The 21255-nt window shown below is 39.8% G+C and overlaps 2 protein-coding genes across 4 annotated transcripts; both read left to right on the top strand.

Moving 5' to 3' along the window:
* Positions 1-9: 9 nt before the first annotated feature.
* On the top strand, positions 10-3205 carry LOC117863473 (uncharacterized). 2 transcript variants are annotated; one of them, XM_034747185.2, is made up of 10 exons: positions 10-363; positions 450-765; positions 903-1046; positions 1166-1249; positions 1346-1386; positions 1602-1643; positions 1989-2060; positions 2235-2326; positions 2403-2472; positions 2833-3205. In XM_034747185.2, exons 3-8 carry the CDS (start codon positions 946-948, stop codon positions 2246-2248), a joined length of 354 nt encoding a protein of 117 aa, XP_034603076.1. In that variant the 5' UTR covers positions 10-363; positions 450-765; positions 903-945; the 3' UTR covers positions 2249-2326; positions 2403-2472; positions 2833-3205. The 2 variants fall into 2 exon arrangements, with proteins under 2 accessions (XP_034603076.1, XP_034603075.1); XM_034747184.2 differs by having other exon boundaries at positions 1166-1255.
* A 2516-nt stretch (positions 3206-5721) lies between these two features.
* LOC117863552 (protein FORGETTER 1) lies at positions 5722-21078 on the top strand. 2 transcript variants are annotated; one of them, XM_034747332.2, is made up of 32 exons: positions 5722-6374; positions 6874-6939; positions 7070-7243; positions 7324-7454; positions 7569-7645; positions 7983-8164; positions 8305-8382; positions 9461-9593; positions 10253-10313; positions 10525-10606; positions 11123-11251; positions 11628-11771; positions 11890-12073; positions 12428-12556; positions 12963-13033; positions 13482-13651; positions 13738-13831; positions 14917-15014; positions 15092-15227; positions 15320-15426; positions 16093-16188; positions 16260-16347; positions 16431-16548; positions 17206-17317; positions 17388-17511; positions 17587-17664; positions 17815-17933; positions 18628-18681; positions 18823-18925; positions 19484-19612; positions 20473-20584; positions 20695-21078. In XM_034747332.2, exons 1-32 carry the CDS (start codon positions 5799-5801, stop codon positions 20724-20726), a joined length of 3987 nt encoding a protein of 1328 aa, XP_034603223.1. In that variant the 5' UTR covers positions 5722-5798; the 3' UTR covers positions 20727-21078. The 2 variants fall into 2 exon arrangements, with proteins under 2 accessions (XP_034603223.1, XP_034603224.1); XM_034747333.2 differs by having other exon boundaries at positions 5723-6374; positions 11890-11992.
* Positions 21079-21255: the final 177 nt, after the last annotated feature.

Genomic DNA, 21255 nt, shown 5'->3' with positions numbered 1-21255 from the left:
CCCGGAGCCCGTCCCGAACCCCTCTACACAGCCCGCCATGGAGCCCCGGGGCCCGGCGGGCAGGCCGCCCCGCCGCAGGCCCCCCACTGGCCCGCTCCGTTCCCAAAATATATATCTGGTACTTCCCCGCCACACCGACGGAGTTGAAGAAAACCAACACCTTCCTGACCGGTGCCGGACTCCGGCGAGCACGAGCGAGCGATGGCCGGCTCCGGTGAAGACGAGCGAGAGATGGCCGGCTCCGGTGAAGACGAGCGAGCGAGCCCTGTTGCGCTCCCTGGATTATCCCTGCACGGCGCGCCTCCGTCTCCGCCGCCTCCTCGCCTACCACCGGCGGTACAGCGACGACGAGATCTACGAAGTGTATGCTCTCTCTTGATTTGATCGACTCGTCCGCCCACCGATTTGCCGCTCTTGTGATTGTATACGATGTTCGATTGAAATCGCAGGGCGAGAGATAAGACGCGCGTGATCTTTTATGTGAGAAACCTAGTGAAGAGAGTCAAGTTTGGCATGTGGCGGGAGGCCTCCATCTACGTCCTCGGCTTTCTTCGCCCCGACTCAATGAGCTACGAGGGCCGCCTTCTCCTGGGGTTCCTCCAGTACCTCATGGCCCTCAACGACTTCGCCGACGGCCACGCCAATGCAGCACGCTTAGGTCTGCAACTGGTTCGTAAGCATCTACAGGAATCCTGCGCTCGCTGCGTGCCCCTGCTTCGCCACCCTTGTTCCGGATGTCCTCTTTCTCCGCTCAGACCATGCCAGGTCTCAAATCTCCCTCGGCTCTGTGCCAGAGCCATGATCTCTATGTTTTTTTTTTCAATTTTTGAACTGTATGTAGTGTGATCTATCGAACTTACTTGTGCAGCACTCTTACTTATTTGGTGTTTTTCCTGCTGCAGGGCCTTCTTGAAGTGGCAACTAGTCAAGAACAAGGCGGCGGAGATGGTCGAAGAGATGGCCTACAACATTCCCGAGCTTAAGGACAGGCTGCATTTCCCTCGCGGCCCGAACAACCTGCACCACGTTGCGCCCATTGGATCCAGGTACATTTAATTTGTGCGCACGGCACTGGTGCTGTGGTGCAAGCTTGTTCCATTATATGGCATTTGCAGATCCCAGTACTAACAGTCGGCTTGCTGGTCATGTGATGGAATTTCACTAGCTTTCATCGAAGGCGTATTGCGAAGAACTTATGCCGGCAACAATCAACCGATCTTGCTCAGTTCTATCTTCAGCTGAAGAAGAGGTACAGGTACAGCGTGCATATGAATTGGGACTCCCTTGCTGTTTCTGCATCTTCTTTTTTGACACTGTAAAAATATCGAATCTTGAATATGTGCAGGCTGCCTTCTTCAATTCAGGGGGGAAGTACTGTTTTTTCAGGTATCATACTGCTATTACTGGATATCTCTATATAGTACTGTCTTTTCTAGCCTCATGTTCTGATAGAAGAATTGGAATCAGTATTATTGGCATCTCTAGATAATACCATCTACTGTAATGCCGTATGCTGTTGGTCTGGAAGAATGTATTTACCTCTTGGTTCATACAGTAATATACAGTTGTGCTTATTACTGACTGATTAGTTTCATTATCAGGATCAGAAACGATACAAAAGGAGCCACTGATTGCACTACTTGGTTCGTACGGCTAGTTTTCCCTCTGTATCCACTCTTAATTTGCTTGCTTTCCAGTTACCTTGATAATGGTGTGCTAAACAGAGTATATTTCTCTGCTTCTGGTTTTGAGTGATTTCTGTTCTTTCTAACTTCCTTTGTTACCCTTGCGTCTGTGCACTTTCTTCTGCTAATAGAGGCTATGATTTAGTAGCATTAAATATCATGTATATTATGATTTCATTGGATCGTCCAAGCATGCAAGCTACGAGAACAAGAACATCCCTGATTCTGTTACGGATTTTCATTACTTTGCAAAACACTTGATTATGTGTATACGGAATGACTGAAAAACTCTGTGATCTTCAGAGAAAGCTTTGCAAGCTGGTAGGCATTCATTGCTTGAGCAAGGCCGTCCCCCTGAATATCCTTCCAAAGAAGGTAATATTGTATTTCACACAGTTCAGAACAAGCTGCAGTTTTGAAACTTTTATACTATGTAAAATAATTGCAAGGGTTTATGTACATGTACATGTACATGGTGTGGACCAAAAGAAGACCCTTACAAACATATTGTTGCAATTCTGAATTGCTGATACCATTGCTTCTCGGCAGGTTTTCGCTCGTGAAGATGTTCGCTTTGCCCCCATTCATGGCCAAACCCCTCAGAGGCCAAGTACGTCAACCTGAACATTCATCGAAACAAGGTAACGTGTATTGTGTTCTCTACAGTTGAATTTAAGCTGCAATATCTAATTGCGAAGCTTTTTTCCTTCCCTGCAGATGCTCCAGAGTTCTGCTGTCGTCACATATATAGAAACTCGCAACCCCCCTGAATATCCTTCCAAAGAAGGTAATATTATTTTTTGCAAATATTCTATGCAATTTCTAAATATAAATAACAAACCTTAAGGCAAAATGCAGTAAACACACCTATTTAAATATTATTTAAAATTTCCTGACATGGTAGTACACGCTGCTTGAACTCTGCAACAATTTTTCCCAGATTTGAAAGCACATTAGATAGATCACATAATCTATTCTCAGTTTCTGTCAGCTGAATATAGGTCAGCATGATGTATGACCTGAAGTTTTCTCTAGGTGTTGCGCATATTGTCCTACAACTCTCACAGTCTCATGCATTTCTATTGCCAGCTCGCTATGCCTTTCCAAACAACTGCCAGCTCACTACGTTTATATGTTTTTCTTGCAGTTCTGGAGAGCAGGTAAGGCTACCAACTCGGTGGCGGTGACCTCTGTCTGACTAAATGCTGGCATTGGCGTTGCTCGGGTGCTGATCAGTTGAAGTGAAGAGACCTTTTATTACCTTGCATGAGGGAACTTAGTGAGTTAGTGCCATGAATCTGTCGGAATAAGTTAGCATGGCTTTGCCAGTACTACCCGGGGCTTTGAGCCACCTGGAACCGGAGCAGAAGAAACAGTTAAATAGAGTATAGGGCACCTCGCAGTTCTTGAAGCATGTCGAGTTCTATTTTCCTTCACAGCTTGTTTATAACCAAGAGCAGCTTTCGGAAGCTCTTGGATATTGTCACCTGTAAATAACTAAATATTAACCGGCCGGTAAAGATGGTCAAGCGTCTAGCACGAGCAAACCATCAGATATGATGCATTGCTCAGAACCTCTCCAACTTTGATCGAGATCATAGACAAAAGCATCAACATCGTAGCATTGGGATACTATGAAAGTTCATGTAGGATCGTATGGAACCTTCGTGTAGTATGAAGATGCTACAAAAATTAGGATGCAAGGTGGGATCGATATGTTTGAGCACTTTTACGGTCCATAATATTAGGCTATACTAGTGTTCGAAAAGGACTATTATAAAAATATTCGACAGTCAAGATTAAATGTATACTACTGAAAACTTCACCCGTGGTATGGGTAGTATACATGAATAATATAGGTAGTATAAGGATATCATAGCAAAAAATACATAGCATCACTATAATATTTTTTTTACACTAGCATAAAGTCTAAAAGACCATTCCATTTGAAATGTCACTTTTTACACTGTAATAATTACTAAATTATCCATAATAATAAAGGGTTAGATCTTATATACACACACCACTAAATAATAGTATTTGTGTACCGTGAAAGAGCTCTGTCGTTTTGGTTTGGTAGTACCATAGTACCCTAAGATACTAGAATATGAATTGGGATTCTAATAATATTAAATTTCTCTATCTTCTATCAAGTTTATAGACAAAAGTACCAACATCTACAATATTAAACTAGCTCCACCAAATTCATAATGGAATATGTCTTGTTAGTGTATTTATTTGGTATCGTAGATGTTAATTAGATTTTTCTATATATTTGATCAAAATTTGGTAAGTTTAACATAAAACAAAGTTAAAATAAAATATAATCCGGAACGGAGGGCTTCTTCCTATCCACACAGTAAACGTATGCAAAATTGACACATGTTTACATATTCTTTAAAAAACCATTTATTTCATCGAGCATCTACACTGTTTGGAAAAGGGGGTCCACCAATGATCCCCTAGCTTCTTATGCATATTAAAATATTCAAAGACGCGCGCAACATGGATAGGGTGATTATTTGGCTGGTTGTGAGAATAAGGGGCGTTTGGATACGAGGTGCTCATCGGATGTTCGAATGTTAATTAAGAGAACTAAACATGAGCTAATTATAAAACTAATTGCAGAACCCTATGCTAATTCACGAGACGAATCTATTAAGCCTAATTAATCCATCATTAGCAAATGGTTTCTGTAGCACCAATTGTCACATCATGGACTAATTAGGCTTAATACACGTCCATCTGTGCAATTAGTTTTGTAATTAGCATATGTTTAATACTCCTAATTAGCATCCAAACATTCGATGTGACGGGTGTTAAATTTTAACACCTTAAAACCAAACAGGCCATAATAATGGCAAGCAGCCCTTGACATTTATATGTCATGAACACCTAAAAGTTTGTGCTCTTGTTGCAGTATTTTTTGAACAATTTAATTAAATGATTACCTCATTGATATATTTGAGATGGGCGTTTGAGACTTGTTGGGTTGATACTTTGGTGAGTAATTTTATAGGGGGCTTCATGTGTTAGGTCATTGTTTACTACTGTTCACTTTTTTTTTTGGTTAAGCGACATGTGTGCGAAAATATTTAAAATACCATTTCACATTTCTCAAACCAAACTAGGTTCAAGGCCACTCCGTAGTCCGTACTTCAAATTAAACGAGGCGCTAGGCCTTTCCATCCTTAGACCAAACAAAAAACAGAGGATCATATGATTCTAGAAGGAATCATGTCCATGCTGGACCAACTGAACCCGGTTGGAGTCACTCCTCAAGCCAAAAATATCATTACTACATGGATCATATCCCCATGCGCCCATGCCTCCCTTTTACTAGTATGCCGACTCCATATTTTAAGTATATAACTTGACATATGTGTGAATATATTTGCCATGTGCGTTTAGTAAATGTTTCATCTTGAATATTCTATTTCTCTTTGCTTAAAGTCGAAATATAACTCAATTAAAGTTAAGTACTACTAGGAGAGGAAGCGAGTCTAACTCAACTGCTTAGGGTGGGAGATGTCCACGCAAGTTTGAGTCCCCTCTATCTTGAATTTAGATGCCATCTAATTTTTTCATGTACTTCTAGCATTCTACCTCCACCTACGATTAATTTCAACAAGTCTAATCAATTATTGCACACTAATTTTAACATGTTGAGTTTGCATATTTAAAAAAATGATATAAGTAGATTTATCTAAAAGTAATTTCTTCAAGATATACTTTTGTTATATTTTATAACAAAACGTACTAATTGAAATTATGTTTCGTAGACCACGCTGAAGTCCAAAATATCACTAGTTTATAAGTAGAGGGAGTATTTAACATAGAAATATACTGCTCAAAACAAAAACAGAAAGGAATTTAAACTTCAGTTTTTTTCGGAGGAGCTTAAAATCTCATTTTTAGGCAAGTTTTCTTCGTGTTTCAATTTCCATTTGGCACCCAACCAGCCTCGAAATCTTCAAATACCAGGCCAGACCAACCAACCCACTCTGGCTGTGCCGTTTCGGTTTCTCTCCTGCTCTTCCCGAGCGAGGAAGGAAACCGAGACCAGACATCCCACTCCCCTGCCCCGAAACCCTCGCCGTGCGGTCGCCGCCGATGGCCGGCGGCTCGTCCCCCTCCCCGGCCGCCGCGCCCGTGCAGGTGCGCTGCGCTGGCTGCCGCGGCGTCCTCGCGGTCGGCCCCGGCGTGACCGAGTTCATCTGCCCCAAGTGCCGCATGGCGCAGCGCCTCCCGCCGCAGCTCATGCCCAAGTCCACCTCGTCCTCGTCCTTGTCGCCTCCGCCCAAATCCCCCGCGAAACCTTCTTTCCCTCCTCCTACGCAGCCCCGGAAGGGCGCGCCGCCGGCTCAGGGGGTGGACCCCACGAAGATCCAGCTCCCCTGCGCGCACTGCCAGGCCGTCCTCAACGTGCCCCACGGCCTCGCCCGCTTCCGCTGCCCGCAGTGCGGCGTCGACCTCGCCGTGGACCACGCCAAGCTCCAGAACTTCCTTGCCTCGTCCAACAGCGCCCCGCCATCGGGCCCCGCCCCAGCCTCGGGGCTTACGACACAGGTGTCTCCGGTGCCGTTTCTCCCCATATTGCCGCCTGGCGTGGCGCAGCCGCTGCAACCGGTGGCTGGTGTGACGATTCCTATGGTGCTGCCTGCTGTTGAGCCTGAGGAGATCAATGAGGTATGTTGTTTTGTCACCGTGTCAGTGCCTTGCGAAGCAATCGTCGGGACAATCAGAATTGCTCGGGATATGGAGAGGCATTATGCTTCTCTATATGATACATCAATTCTATACTGAAACAGAATTCAATTGATACACTTTTTGCACAGAATTGTATGTTCTATCAATTTGTAGCAGTCAACATAGGCAACAAATGCTGAATTGTGCACTGCTTCTTACCTTCAGCATGCATGGTGCTCCATTTTTGGGGGCATATGCTTTTATTTGTGGTAATTGAATTGGCTGATTAGTAATCATTTTCAGTTTTTTGAATTAATGGGGTAATATTTTGTCTATGTGTATTCTGTTGCAAACTTGCACAATTTCAATGCCGTTTTATCACAAACGTTCAGTTTGTTTTCTATGTTTTATCATACTACTTCCTCAGGTCCTAATGGTTGCTTCATATGTTGTATTAAGAGGCTTGCAGCCTTGAACTTACTTGGACTTTATTAAACAGGTTGCTATTGATGTTGAGCGTGAAGAAGACGAAGGTGGCACAGTTGGAGAAACTTTCACTGACTATGTAAGTACTCCTTCCATTGACTTTGATGCTGATTAAGGACTTGAAGATTTACTTTCTAATGCTTATAGATATCAACATTAATCTTTTATCCAATTGATTGTGAATTTGCTATGCCTACACTAATTTCCAGAGGCCTCCGAAGCTATCACTTGGTCTACCTCATCCAGATCCAGTTGTAGAAACCTCTTCTTTATCAGCTGTGCAACCTCCTGAGCCGACTTACAACTTGAATATCATGGATGAATTGGATGATACGAAGGCATTGTCTTGTTTGCAAATCGAAACAATAGTTTACGCTTGTCAGGTTGGTTACCATCCTACGATTATTCTATGAAGTTTTTATATGTCGTTCCTCTTGTAAATATTTGTGTTGTTGTATGACAGCGGCACCTTCATCATCTCCCTACTGGTGATAGAGCAGGTTTTTTCATTGGTGATGGGGCTGGTGTTGGTAAGGGTCGAACGATTGCTGGATTAATCTGGGAAAATTGGCAGCAGGGAAGACATAAGGCAGTGTAAGACTTGGCAAAAATCACATTCATCAGTTAATTGTGATGAATTTCCAACAACTTCTTATATTTATGCCTGCCTTCTTCATTGCTTGATTTGCTATTGGTTGCAATTTCTAGGTGGGTATCTGTTGGTTCTGACCTGAAGTATGATGCTCAAAGAGATTTAGATGATGTTGGTGCAAAGTGTGTCCAAGGTGTGAGGCCTTTTCACTCTTGCAATTTGATTTGTATTGCACCTTCAACAGTATGTGATTTTGATATAATATTTATCTAGAAATGATTGAATTAGTGCGACACAGTGATCAGGAATTAAAGTTACTCTAAAAACGGCCTGAATCAACAGTGGTGTCCCTAAGACACATTTTTTAAAATTATTTCTGGGAGTTGGAAGTTCTTGATGAAGTTTTGCAACATCAAAGGATGTATACAACATATTCAATTATAAGACGAACTTGCCTTCTGGCTGTAGCAGATTGATTTGTCTATATCTATGGTTATATTGCCAACTGATATTGTATATGTCTTATGCAGTGCACCCTTTAAATAAGTTACCGTATTCGAAGCTAGATTCCAAGGCCATTGGGATTAAGAATGGGGTAATCTTTGTAACTTATAGCAGCTTAATAGCATCGTCTGAGAGAGGCCGCTCCCGTTTACAGCAATTGGTTCAATGGTGTGGCCACGAGTTTGACGGTCTCCTAGTGTTTGATGAGGTTATGTATTCGATTTCAATTATCATCATGTGGTGTAATATGCATTTTATAGCTAGATCTGCATACCTAGATAATGCATTTTATAGCTAGATCTGCATACCTAAATAATGCTGTGTATGCTGAAACAATGTCTTTTGCAGTGCCACAAGGCCAAAAATCTGATTCCTGATGCAGGGAGCCAGCCCACTCGCACGGGAAAAGCAGTTCTTGAGATCCAGGTGCGATTTATAAGCTTGAGCTTATTGTAATCTGTCCGGACAAAAACCTTTCATCTTTATATTTCCAGTTTAGTGAGTTATTGTGACGTACCAAAAAAACTATGCTTAATACTGAAAAAGTGCTTGTGATGATATTGGTCATGTACTCTTAAATAGGGTTACATTCAAGGTGATGCCATAATCTGATTCTTTCTGTTAAATTCCAGAGACTAAAACTGTAGTCAATATAAATGTTCATGTTTTAGTAATGTGTCACTGCGTGTAAAGTTTGGGGGTTTCCCAAGTATGAGAGAATACATTTTTAATACAACTATCAGGTGCGGTAATGCAGATACGTTAAACAGGTATGTTTGGTAAGACATAACTAGACTAGATCTTTTATTAGTAGTTGTTGTATTTTAAGAACTTGGGTAAACATTTAACTAAACCATCAGCTACATGCAACACTGATGACATAATCAGCATTGCAATTGTGCTCTTTACAAAGCTTGACCTTTTAACGGAGGCGTACCATGCTATTGTTTCAATACTTTGGGCATAAATTTTTCCATGGTACTAGATGTGCAGCATGCCAACATTAAAGTAAAACATACCATAAATGCGGATGTAGTAATAGTCAAGGTAGCAATCCTTTTATTTAAAGGGTGTTCTTTAGGAGAAGATCCATCTATTAACCTTTTCTTTTGGGTTTCATGCATGGATCAGTGACCACACATTAACTGAATCCAACTTTGACTTTGGACCTTCTACTCTTTCTTGTCAGAGAGTTTGGAAAACCTAGTTTCAGTTTCGCACCTGAAACTTCCTTTTAAATGAAGCAATATAAATTTCATAGCTATTTAAAATTCAAGCTTCATCTTATTACAAGAAATGTTACAACTTTGTTTAAAATTCAAGCTTCATCTCATTACAGGAAATGTTACAATTTTATAATTCCTTCTTCTCCTTCATTTGCCTGCCATAAAAAAAAGTTTCGTTGGACTATTCTATGAAATGCCACATTATCTTTGATATATTTGTAAGATTAACATGCTTGCTTGGACTTCGACTATTATTGTAACATGACCAAACATCACAGGAAAAGTTACCTGAGGCTCGGGTTGTTTACTGCTCAGCAACTGGTGCATCAGAACCACGAAATTTGGGCTATATGGTTCGACTTGGACTTTGGGGTGAAGGAACATCATTTCATAATTTTACACAATTTTTAGGTTTGTTGCTTCATCCTTTTTAAGTGAACCTTTCCTTTTGTTTGAATTTCTTTTATCATATTAACTTGCACTTAATAAGTAATTGATGCGTCCATGCTGGCAGCAAACATACTGGTGGTGCTAAGACCCAATAATGGACAGTAATTTATGTCAAAAAAGACAGTAAATTATGGCCACGATAGACTTCTATAGGAATTTCAGCTATTGCAGCATGTCAGTATAATAAGTAAAGGCTGACTCAGTTGGAATGAGCATACCTTTTATTGGCCACTAAAACATACCATACTAGCAAGAGCTGTTGGGACAACTTTGGTTTACTGCTGCTCTTGGTAACTCAACTGCACTGATAGTTAATTCTTCCTCTGCGAATGTTTGTCGTTTCGGACAGGAGTGTTGTACTGGAAACAGGCCAAACTTTTTGGTCAGAACGTCATTTAAAAAGGAACGGAGATAGTATAAACTACCATCTAAGAAGTGGGTATAGTGCTGGATTTTTGGTTAGGTTGTTATGATAATCACTTGTTATTTCATGGTTCATTTAGGATTGTGCTAGTCGTTGTACTTTAAGAATCACATGCCTTGATTTAGTTTTGTATGCTCTGTCAATTCCAGTATTAGCCTACCAAATGTGGTTGCTCATATCTATGGGAACTTTTCAGGTGCTCTTGAGAAAGGTGGTGTGGGGGCTCTTGAACTTGTTGCCATGGACATGAAAGCTAGGTAGCATTTCTTCCGCCAAATTTCAGTCGCTATGTATATGAAGAGTCCACCTGTTACCTGTAATGGGTACCATGTCTCAGTTGTGCTTTGTGTAAATGGGAACTGATTAGTTTTCATGATTTCATCCAACCTTTTCTGTCTTAAGTAGTGGCTGGTGCACTCGATTTATCAGTGCAGCTTATTGAGTGCTGCTTTCATTAAATTGTTGCAGGGGTATGTATGTATGCCGTACTCTAAGTTATAAGGGGGCTGATTTTGATATCGTGGAGGCTCCGCTTGAGGAAAGAATGATGGTAAAACCATACACATTTGCCAAGCTTTCCGCATTTGAATTTTTACTTAGTTAAATCATGTTCCCTGCCTTACGAATTTACCGGGTGACGTTGTCACTGTGCCCTTTCATTTTCATTACTGCATCAATGTTTTCCTCTGTCTATGAATGATTTTTCGTAAAGGGTGATGACTACCTGAGCTCTTTCTATCGATTTTTTTTCACATCAAAATTTATAAAAGGAAACATCTATGTACAGCAAGTTAAGAGCTAGAAAAAAAAGTTTATTTTATGTTTACATATAGTGTGCCTACCCATTGGAAGACTACCGAATTCCTCTATCCTGTGCAAATGCAGGACAACATATTTATTTCTATTCATTGTTTATTTTTGTGGAAGCCTACCCCAACTTGCTTAGGACTAAAAAACTTTGTTGTTTTTTAGTGACATCCACATGCAACTTTAGCTTCCTAGGCTGTGGATCCGTATATAGCTCATGATACTATTTCATCTTTTTATAATTTTATTTGCGATGCAGAACATGTACAGAAAGGCGGCTGAATTTTGGGCTGAATTGCGCCTTGAGCTCATATCAGCAAGTGAATTCTTTGCTGAAGAGAAAGGCAATTCAAATCAAATATGGCGATTGTATTGGGCCAGCCATCAGGTATTGCTTCCTTACGCTTTCAAAATAGCTTTTAAGCAATTTTATTGCCTTTGCATACTTCACCCTTGACAATCCAGAGTTTCACAACATTATATGGCCCCTATTTTGGCATAGCTAAAATTGAGAAATAATTTTAATAGTAGTATAATGAGTCTGGTAGAATTGCCTAACATGCTTAACTACCCCCTCCGTCCCAAATTATAGGTCGTTTTAGCTTTTTAAGGTTCATAGATTTTGCTATGCAATTAGATATACACTATGTCTAGATGCATAGCGAAAGCTATGAATTTAGAAAAGCCAAAACGACCTATAATTTTGGATGGATGGAGTACTTGCTATTTGTTATGCTTCATAACTGATGGACTATGTTTTGCAGCGTTTCTTCAGGCACATGTGCATGTCTGCAAAGGTACCTGCTGTTGTGAGGTTAGCTAAGGAGGCCTTGGCAGAGAACAAATGTGTGGTGATTGGTCTCCAGAGCACTGGAGAAGCTCGAACTGAGGAAGCTGTCACCAAATATGTCTGTTCACATTCTTCTACTGAAATTTTCTTTTGCCCTTCTGGAGTAAACACAGTTTCGTGCAAACTAGATTAATACTCCAATAATCTAAATACTTATTATTTGTATTTTGAACCAGGGAGTTGAAATGGAAGATTTTGTTTCTGGTCCTCGGGAGCTTCTTTTAAAGCTTGTCGAAGAAAACTACCCTTTGCCTCCAAAACCTGATTCTTTTCAGCAAGGTTTGTTGTGGTTGTTCCAGCACATTAATCTTGTCGAAGAAAACTACCCTTTGCCTCCAAAACCTGATTCTTTTCAGCAAGGTTTGTTGTGGTTGTTCCAGCACATTAATCTTACCTAGTTTTTACGATCCTTCGGTCCAACTTCATTGCAAATGCTGTGTAATACTTGGAATGCTGGCCCTTCCAAGTTTACGATCAATGGACTTTGCTTCCTCTAAATATACACATCATATATTCCACTTCCATAAGCAAACATATGCTCTGGGGTTTGGTCTTTTCTCATCTAGCAAAGAGTGCTTAGCATCTGGTACAAAAGGGTATTCATATTTTCATGGTGCCTAGTTATTTATATTAAATTTCTGCACCGGTTTCTCAATTCTTATGATATTTTCTTTTGCCTGCTCTATAGTGATTTTATTTATGTAAATCTTTTAGGTGAAGAAAAAGTCACAGAGATCCAGCGTAAGCGCCATTCTGCACTGGATGTATCATTTAAAGGGCGCGTAAGGAAAGTAGCAAAAATGGTAGATGTGAGTGATGACGACACCGATGATTATTCTCCTTGTAAGTTCCTGGTGATGACATGGTTTTAGTTTCGTCTTTTTGACCATGTAGCAAACAAGTGTTACATGGTGTATCATGTGCGCTTAGAGTACAGCTGTGTATTGAAAAAAATTGTAACTAGAAGAAAATATCCCAAAGAAAGAGAAAGTAACAAGTATTTGTGTCAGTCAAAGATAACCATCAATATATAAAGAATTACGTAGATTGAGAACATGATGCTAAAAGGACAATCATTCTAATGTCTTCATAGTATGTTGTTCTTTTTATTCAAAATACCATATTGTCATCTTGTAGACCATGTGAAATGTCCTAAACGGCTTAGGTTTCCGATCAGAGGGAGTTCTATTGTTGCATGGATGCTTTTGATTACAACGTTAATATGGCTAATATCTATAAAATGTTTCAGCTGAATCAGATCATGAATCAACAGAATCTGATGAGGAGTTCCACATGTGTCAAATCTGCAACACAGAGGAGGTGACTTTTCTTCCCTACTATATATATTATACAGTATATTATGCTAAACACAGAGTTATTTGCATTTATTCTATTCCCTTTTTACTCCATCGTGGGTGATATACTTCTTTGTGTGCTTAATGGCATTGCCTGCATTCATAATTATTGTTTTCCATATTTGATTGTACTATTTATTCTTGTGCACTATGCATAGTGCCTTTGCTGTAGTCATGATTCTTTCTTTTCATATTTCCTACCATGGCCCCGGCTGTATTCGAAACATCTGTGGCCGAGTCTTGATAATAATGCCGAAAACTAGTTTGTGTACTTGTGGCTGCAGAATGCTTGCAGAACAATATAATGCCTCTTAACTTTAAAAGGTTCAAAGCCCTCTGAAAGTTTAGAGCTATTTCTATTTTTAACTTTCTTTTGTGAAGTTCTTTTTATATAATAATATCTGATCTGTCAGGAAAAGAGCCTGTTGCTTCATTGTTCTGGTTGTTCTCGACATGTTCACCCAAGTTGTCTAACACCACCTTGGACTGGGATGATGACTGATGATTGGGCATGCTACACATGCAAGATAGTAGAAGATGAGGAAAAAGAGCAAGATGCCCATGTAGCTGATTTTTCAAAGAGGTGAGTATTTGTTAGATGAATCAGACCCTTACTACCTTATAATCATATGGTCCCCAGTTTATGCTAATTGCTTTGTGGCTTGTCAGGTATGACGCTGCACTAGAGAAGAAGTTGAAGATTTTGGATATAATACGTTCCTTGGATCTCCCTAATAATCCTTTGGATGATATCATCGATCAGGTAGTTTTGTTTATCCCTGGTAATAATGTCGAACATTACAATCCATGTTGTTTCTTGATTTTCTGTTATTTTATGGGCATTTTGTTCATGTATGGCATAAAAGGGGTAGTAATAGAACAGATTTTGGATTAATTATTAGTTTATATAAAAGAAACATTGATTACCACTTGACAAGGTTATAACACCCTCTCCCAATCTGTGGTAGCCCTTGTGGCCCAGTTGTAGTGTTGGGATAGTCCCACATGGAGAGCTTCAAGTTCTGAGTAATTCTATGAGAATCAGAATGTAGTAATCAGTTCCACGTGGATGTCTTTTTCCTACATTTCGCACATGGTAGCCGTTCCTCAGGAACTCCTTTGTTCCAAATGCTAAACTGCAAAAGCCTTTCCACATGAATGGATTCCTCTATAATTCCTTTGGAATTCCTCCAATTTAAACGAGGCCCTACTGGACTTACTATTTGAATAAGGGGTGGTTGGTATAAGTTAAGCTATCATTGTCTAGGTTTAGATGGCCCTGAACTCAAGTGGTGCAATTAGGTTGACTACCAGCAGCTGCACCACAGCAGCAGCTGAGAATAATCTTCTTGCTTTATGAAAAGAGAGGTACAACCCCATCCTTACGATGACTTGAACCTTAAAGAACCTATCCCTAAATTAAAGGAAATAGATAACAACTCAATCTATCTAATCTCTTAGATGACAAAACAACCATAATGACTGGCGCTCATGAACACTACTGCAGGCACTAAGGAGGAACATGTGTTGCTCCCTTCCTCCATCTTATGGGTCCTAATGGGCTTATGACATAAGCAGTGTTAATATATCTCAAAGCAATGGGCTTATGACATCCTAGTGCCTACTAAAATAATTGTGCTTTATGACATCCATTTTGGCTGATATGAGATCTTTATCACTGAGTTTGCTTTGTTTCTCTAACTTCTGTTCATCATCTAGTATCTTTTTGTGTTCTACTGTTTCACTTCATAAGTTATCGTAGAACTTAAAGCAACAGTAAGCCAGATGATTATGCACATAAGATCTCATTCATGTCTGATCAAGAAGTTCTCATATTTGTTTTTTTAGCTGGGGGGCCCTGACAATGTCGCAGAAATAACGGGACGTCGTGGCATGCTAATAAGAGCTTCGGATGGAAAAGGCGTGGTTTATCAGGCGCGGAACGCGTGAGATAGCTTACTCATGACATTATGTTTTATATTCTGGTTCAACGAATCCCATGTATATTGTTCATTGCTTGTAGGAAAGAAGTCTCAATGGAGATGATTAATATGCACGAAAAACAGCAGTTTATGGACAGCAAAAAACTAATTGCAATTATATCTGAAGCAGGATCTGCTGGTGTTTCCCTCCATGCTGATAGAAGGGCAAAAAATCAGGTCTTATGTTGCTCCATTTTAGCATATGTTGCAACTATGGCATAGGGTAATCTATCAGAATAATTCTCAAACTGCTTAAATTAATTTCGCAGAGAAGAAGAGTACACATAACACTTGAACTCCCTTGGAGCGCGGACCGTGCAATACAGCAGTTTGGGAGAACCCATCGTTCTAATCAAACTTCTGCACCTCAATATAGGTATGATATTTATTTACATGAACATTCTGTCTTTCTTGCACGTCTGTCGGTTGATGTATGCCACTCATGAACGTGGGTTTTGTGTGGTATTAGTTCCTTGCAAATGAAGATTGAATGATGTAGACCCAGATTGGAGTTTTTTTGAGTCATTCAAGGAAGCACCTGCAAGGGTAGCTAGAAGTTAGAACATTTATTGATTTGCCAACATATTAATGTAGGTGCAGAACTACTTTTAGTGCTGGTAACTACTGATGGCTGCCAGCAAACCTGGAACAACTAATGACTTCTCAATGCATTATATGCAGCAATTTGAGTTACGTCCTCTGTTTTTCATATCCTGTGTTTAAGGATGCATATGGGCTTGTTTTTGTCAAGATTGGTTTGTTATAGAACCAGCAAATTTATACGGGCAGTCCTATTGAGCTGTCTATTTGGAAAGGAGTTTTTCACAAATATGATGCTTAGAGTATTGTGCATCAGTCAAATGTTGACATAATGAAGTGGTGATATTTAATGTGGGGAAATCACTGTATTTTCCCTAAAATATATTGGTTGCCCAGGGCTCCAGTCTCAGTTCTTGACATGTTTACTATTTTCACATTGCAAACTGTTTTGCACGATGCATATATTGGTTATTTATCTGAAAAAATTGGAACTCAACTGTAGGCTCCTTTTTACAAATCTCGGCGGTGAAAAGCGCTTTGCATCAATTGTGGCAAAAAGGCTAGAGTCTCTTGGCGCTTTGACACAAGGAGATCGCAGGTTTTTACTGGTTTCTAAGTTGCAATAACACCAGTCAAAACATTTCTGAGGCTAGATTTCTACTTTGGCAGGGCTGGACCTTCTTTGAGTGCTTTTAACTATGATAGTAATTATGGGAAAAGGGCGTTAACCATGATGTATAGGGGAATAATGGAACAGGTTTATACTATCACAATTAATTTTTTGAACTATTTCCTTTTTCGTGCATACAGCATTCTAAGAGTTGGTTTTAAGGTGACCAGGATTCTTTTCCAGTTGTTCCTCCGGGGTGTTCTGATGATGAAGCTAGCATCCAAGCATTCATCAATGAAGCAAAAGCTGCTCTAGTATCAGTTGGAATTATCAGGGATGCTGTCGCATGTAAGTTAATAAAAATACCATTTTAACTCAAGTTGTATGCTTGTTCTGGTAAATTGGTAGCATATTAACCTTTGTGATTTCATTGCTTCATGTTGAAGGTGCTTAACTACTTATATTTTGCCATTTCGTTTTCACATAATGACAATTGGTGTGCTTGATACCTACTATTTGTTGTCTTCTTGTTTTGTCATTATTAAATTGAAGATCAATGGTTTACCTTTGATCCTTGTTTAGAAGCTTGTAATACTTGTTAATTTTCCTTGGTATTTGAGTCCGAAGTTATTCTGTATCTCCTATTTGACAGACTTCTTATTTCTTACTAGCCCTTTAAAAAATCATCAAGAAAATTGATAATTGATTGAACAGCACTTGAGAAATATAATTTACAACTTGTATGTGAGAACTGAGGTCTTGCCGAGTTGGTTGAGCCTCCCGTCTAGGAGCCTTCCGAGTTGGTCTTGCTTGTCAAGTGGGTTTCCTCCCTTAGATAATGGCTAGCGTGCCCCATAGCCTTGGATTTGGTACCATCTACCTAAGGAGCAGTGCCAGGGGAACATTTTAGCCTTATGGTCAAGTTCCTTTATATAATTTGTATGTGTTATGTTCTACATATAGTTAGGTAACAAATATTATGGCTCACTAAATGATTTTCATCAGGCAATGGAAAAGATGGAGGGAAGCTTTCTGGTCGGATTGTAGATTCAGATATGCACGATGTTGCTCGTTTTCTCAACCGTCTCTTGGGGTTGGCTCCAAACATCCAGAATAGGTGAGTTGCTGCACAATCTACATAGCTTTAGATAGCCATTTCGACCATTCTAACACATTCTTTGGAACAGATTGTTTGATCTTTTTACAAGTATACTTGATGTTGTCCTGCACAATGCACGGATAGAAGGGCAACTAGATTCTGGAATTGTTCATATCAAAGCTAAGAATGCTGAAATGAAAGAATCACCCAAGGTAATGTTTTGGTGAGATGATATTTGCTTTGGAAGCTCGATTTTCATTAATCACCAATGCATGTTCTCCATGCAGACTGTTCACACTGATAGCTTATCTGGTGCTTTGACGGTACTATTTACTTTCACTATTGATCGGGGAGTTACTTGGGAGGTAAGCAGAGGCAGTGTAGGAGCTAATAATTTTCCTTGAGAATTCAGACAGCATTATAGTTGTATTTAAGTATAATCCAGGTAATTGTAGAATTGTCTTGTACTCTGGTTACCTGCTTAGTTCCTTTTTTGAACATGTGCATGCGTAAAGTCGGCAAAAGCGATGCTTGACGAAAGGCAGAAAGATGGTGCTGGTTCATCAAACGATGGGTTTTATGAGTCCAGAAGGGAATGGATGGGGAGAAGGCACTTCACTCTAGCTTTTGAAGGGTATGTTTTGATCTTTTGGATGATGATTAATTCTTTGTTTTTTTTGGCTCTTCCATGTGCAATGCCATGGGCATACTTTAGATGGCCATGAACCCAAGTAGCAAGACCTCGCTAGCCTGCAGCCGCACTACAGGGGAAGGTGTAGGAGAATGGGCTGGAAAGTAGATTGATATCTTTTCTTGCTTAATCCCAAATAAGGTGCTGGCTGCCCCCTTTAATATAGACAAGCCATAATTCTAGCAAATCATCTATCTTGACCTCTAATAATCTACTCTAACCAAATTTTTGATATACATGTGCATTGGGTGGCTGTTGCGTCTGCTGCTCAGTGCTGTACCCCTCCTTGGCCATGCAATGCAAAATGTTCTGAAATAAAGTCCACATACATCTATGGGGAGAGCAGGAGAGATTAGTAAGAACCTAGAAACAAGAAATTCATTTTTGATTTTTTGGTAGGATCTATCTTTTATGGGGTACCTTTCATTAAAAAGAAGAGACAAGAATAAAAGTTAAAAATTTTCTGTTGGCAACCGAGGAAGGCTGGAATGAGGTTTGACAATATACAAAGTGACAGAAACTTGCATGTATGAGAGACAGTGATTTTTATTTGAATAGAAAAAAGAGGCTTATGTAATGTGCTTGTTATTTGATCCAATGTTACAACCTGAGTCATTCTTAACTCTTTCTGAACCAGCTCAACTGAAGGAATGTACAAAATAATCCGACCTGCTATTGGTGAAGCATTAAGGTATTTGCGGTTCATCATTTTTTTCTCGGCAAGGTTTAGTAGTGTTAGAATTTTACACTTCATACAGCCTAGCAGGTTTCATATCTGATCTAAAGGATGGAAGTTCCTAGTTTTTGTTATCACTCCATTTTACTCTTTCAGGGATATGCCTTTAACTGAACTGAAAAGCAAGTACAGGAAGGTGTCATCAATGGACAAAGTTAGTAAAGGATGGCAGGAAGAGTATGATGCTTCATCGAAGCAGGTAATATCACAAATTCTGTTTCCTTGGTCTTTGAACATGACACTAAGTATTGATGATCTGTAAGTCACGGGAGTTTTTCATCAGTAGGTAACTTGTGTAGCCTACACAGGTCACAGAGATGCAAGTTAGCAAGGGCCTCGTACTTGTGTTATTAATTTGCACTTAGAACTAAAAGTTATGTTCAGGCATCAATGTTTTGTGAAGTGGAAAACTTTAAGCATATGATGTCGCAGCACAGGGATGGAGTGTTTGGCATGTTTTATTTCATTTTATTCCTTATGCAAGCAACATCTCGCTGTCTAGCCTCCAGAGGTTTTCAAGCTGCATAATGCCTCAGTATGCAAATCTCTGGAGGTACTGGTATGGTGAATAGCTATATGTTTCTGGACCAATTCTATATTAGTCCTTGTATGGAATTTGTGACTAACTTTATTTTCCATATTCCCTTTACACCCTTAATTTCGTTAAAAGTTTGACCAAGTAGCTGATGAGCTTATTTTGTACCTTTATTTTCTTTTATGTGCATTACTGATCTGGTCCCTCTTTACCTCATTTCAGTGTATGCATGGATCTAAATGTAAAATTGGGAGCTACTGTACTGTAGGAAGAAGGTTGCAAGAGGTTAATATACTGGGTGGCCTCATACTTCCAGTTTGGGGTACAATAGAGAAGGCCCTGGCCAAGCAGGTTCACTTCTATGCGTATTATTTGCAAGTTGTATTGTTGCTAGTTGTTATGCTGAGTTATGATGTGATTCCTCTATATTCAGCTGGTTGATCTGATTCGAAGACATGGCTTCTTACCTATATTTTGTATTGGCCCCTCTATGGTCTGTTAGTTCCAACTAGATGTACAAACCACTTATAACACTGCACTCCTTAGAGTAAGGAGAACAATATGCCTTGATGATTCCTGTCGAAGGAACCCAGAAATAATGGTCTCCAAATAACAAATGTGAGCAGGAAGATGCGGGATAATCAGAAAAAGGTTCAAGTGCAGTTGTGATGCCATGGTGGCAGCTATTAGTGATAATTCTTCTGAGGGGGTGGCAGCTATTTGTGATAATTCTCCTGAGATAGATGCCATGCGGCATAATCTCCTTGGAGGATGGAGATGGATTGGGGCTAGCCGGATAGACTGCAAACAAGTTACCCACATGGGTACCTTTTGTGTCTGTTTAAGCTGGTACTTCTATCTATGCATTAGAGCTTAAATTTTAGAACTATATATGGTTGGGAAAAAAACTTATGTATATAGTTATATACTATATCAACAAAAAAGTGATAGTAGCAAACTGAATGTAGAACAGCATAAACCTTGTTATTGATAACTTCAGACATTTTAACCTAAAATATTGTTTTTTTCTGTTTTGGGGTGAAGTTTATTCCTGCCCTTCAGAACTCAGATCTTGTTGACCTGGAGTATTCCTTTGTTTAACCAAACATAGGATAATTCTAGGAGACCAACAATATAATGAAGTTACGGTTTGATTTCTCACAGTCTGAGTGTTAATTAATGTCCTATGCTTCGTCACTGTAATCTAACAGGTTCGTCAGGTTCACAAGAGAATACGTGTTGTCCGTTTAGTGACAACAAATGACAGCCAACGAATTGTTGGACTGCTGATTCCGAATTCAGCAGTGGAGTCAGTACTAACAGGTTTGTTTCTGATGTCCCAGCATTCCTCTCATATGGTTTAATTTGTTAACTCAACCTACATTCCTCATTCTTATCATGTACAAGCTCAATTTAAATGTTGCATTATCCAGGATTGCAATGGGTCCAGGATATTGACGATTGACATGGAAAGGCTTCAATTTTGTTTCTCACTCACTCATATTGCCGGGTTTTTTAATCACTGTTCTGATGTCACATGCAGCAGCCTTTAGGGCCTCTGCATATTTAATTTTGTTAAATAGGAAGCTAGCAAGCTAACTTATCACAAGCGCTGAAATTCTTAGCTTACAGATCAGGCAGGTATACACGGACAACATTTTGTATGTAAAATACGCGGTGTGCTGTCGTCGTCGTTGCTTTCTTTTCCCCTCTTTTGTTCTCTACCAGGTCTATATGTTGTATATTTGTTATGTAAAGCTACTACAAAACAATGAAAGGCGCACTCACCAATATGAGGGCCGCCATAGTGTTTTCTCCGTGGAGTTCTTGCTGATGTTGAACTAAACAGCCCAAGAAAAATTTGAGACATCTGTACATTAGACCAAATTATTTACTATACGTGCTATACCTTTATGTCCGGTGACAACTGACAAGATGCCTCCATTACATTTTGTTTGCCTGCCGATATTGAACTGGTTTTTCATGGTGTACCT

The sequence above is a fragment of the Setaria viridis genome, chromosome 7 (genome assembly GCF_005286985.2).
Source record: "Setaria viridis chromosome 7, Setaria_viridis_v4.0, whole genome shotgun sequence".
In the NCBI taxonomy this organism is placed as follows: domain Eukaryota; kingdom Viridiplantae; phylum Streptophyta; class Magnoliopsida; order Poales; family Poaceae; genus Setaria; species Setaria viridis.
This window is presented reverse-complemented; position numbering and strand designations above follow the sequence as displayed.

What these genes read in the sequence shown, in the direction of transcription:
- LOC117863473 (XM_034747184.2), top strand. Translation starts at nt 946, where the DNA reads ATGGTCGAAGAGATGGCCTACAACATTCCCGAGCTTAAGGACAGGCTG. An exon ending in GTTGCGCCCATTGGATCCAG is followed by an intron (nt 1,047 to 1,165) that starts GTACATTTAATT and finishes GAATTTCACTAG; the next exon opens with CTTTCATCGAAGGCGTATTG. An exon ending in GGGAAGTACTGTTTTTTCAG is followed by an intron (nt 1,387 to 1,601) that starts GTATCATACTGC and finishes TTTCATTATCAG; the next exon opens with GATCAGAAACGATACAAAAG.
- LOC117863552 (XM_034747332.2), top strand. Translation starts at nt 5,799, where the DNA reads ATGGCCGGCGGCTCGTCCCCCTCCCCGGCCGCCGCGCCCGTGCAGGTG. An exon ending in ACCTGATTCTTTTCAGCAAG is followed by an intron (nt 12,074 to 12,427) that starts GTTTGTTGTGGT and finishes TAAATCTTTTAG; the next exon opens with GTGAAGAAAAAGTCACAGAG. An exon ending in ATGATGCTTCATCGAAGCAG is followed by an intron (nt 18,926 to 19,483) that starts GTAATATCACAA and finishes ACCTCATTTCAG; the next exon opens with TGTATGCATGGATCTAAATG.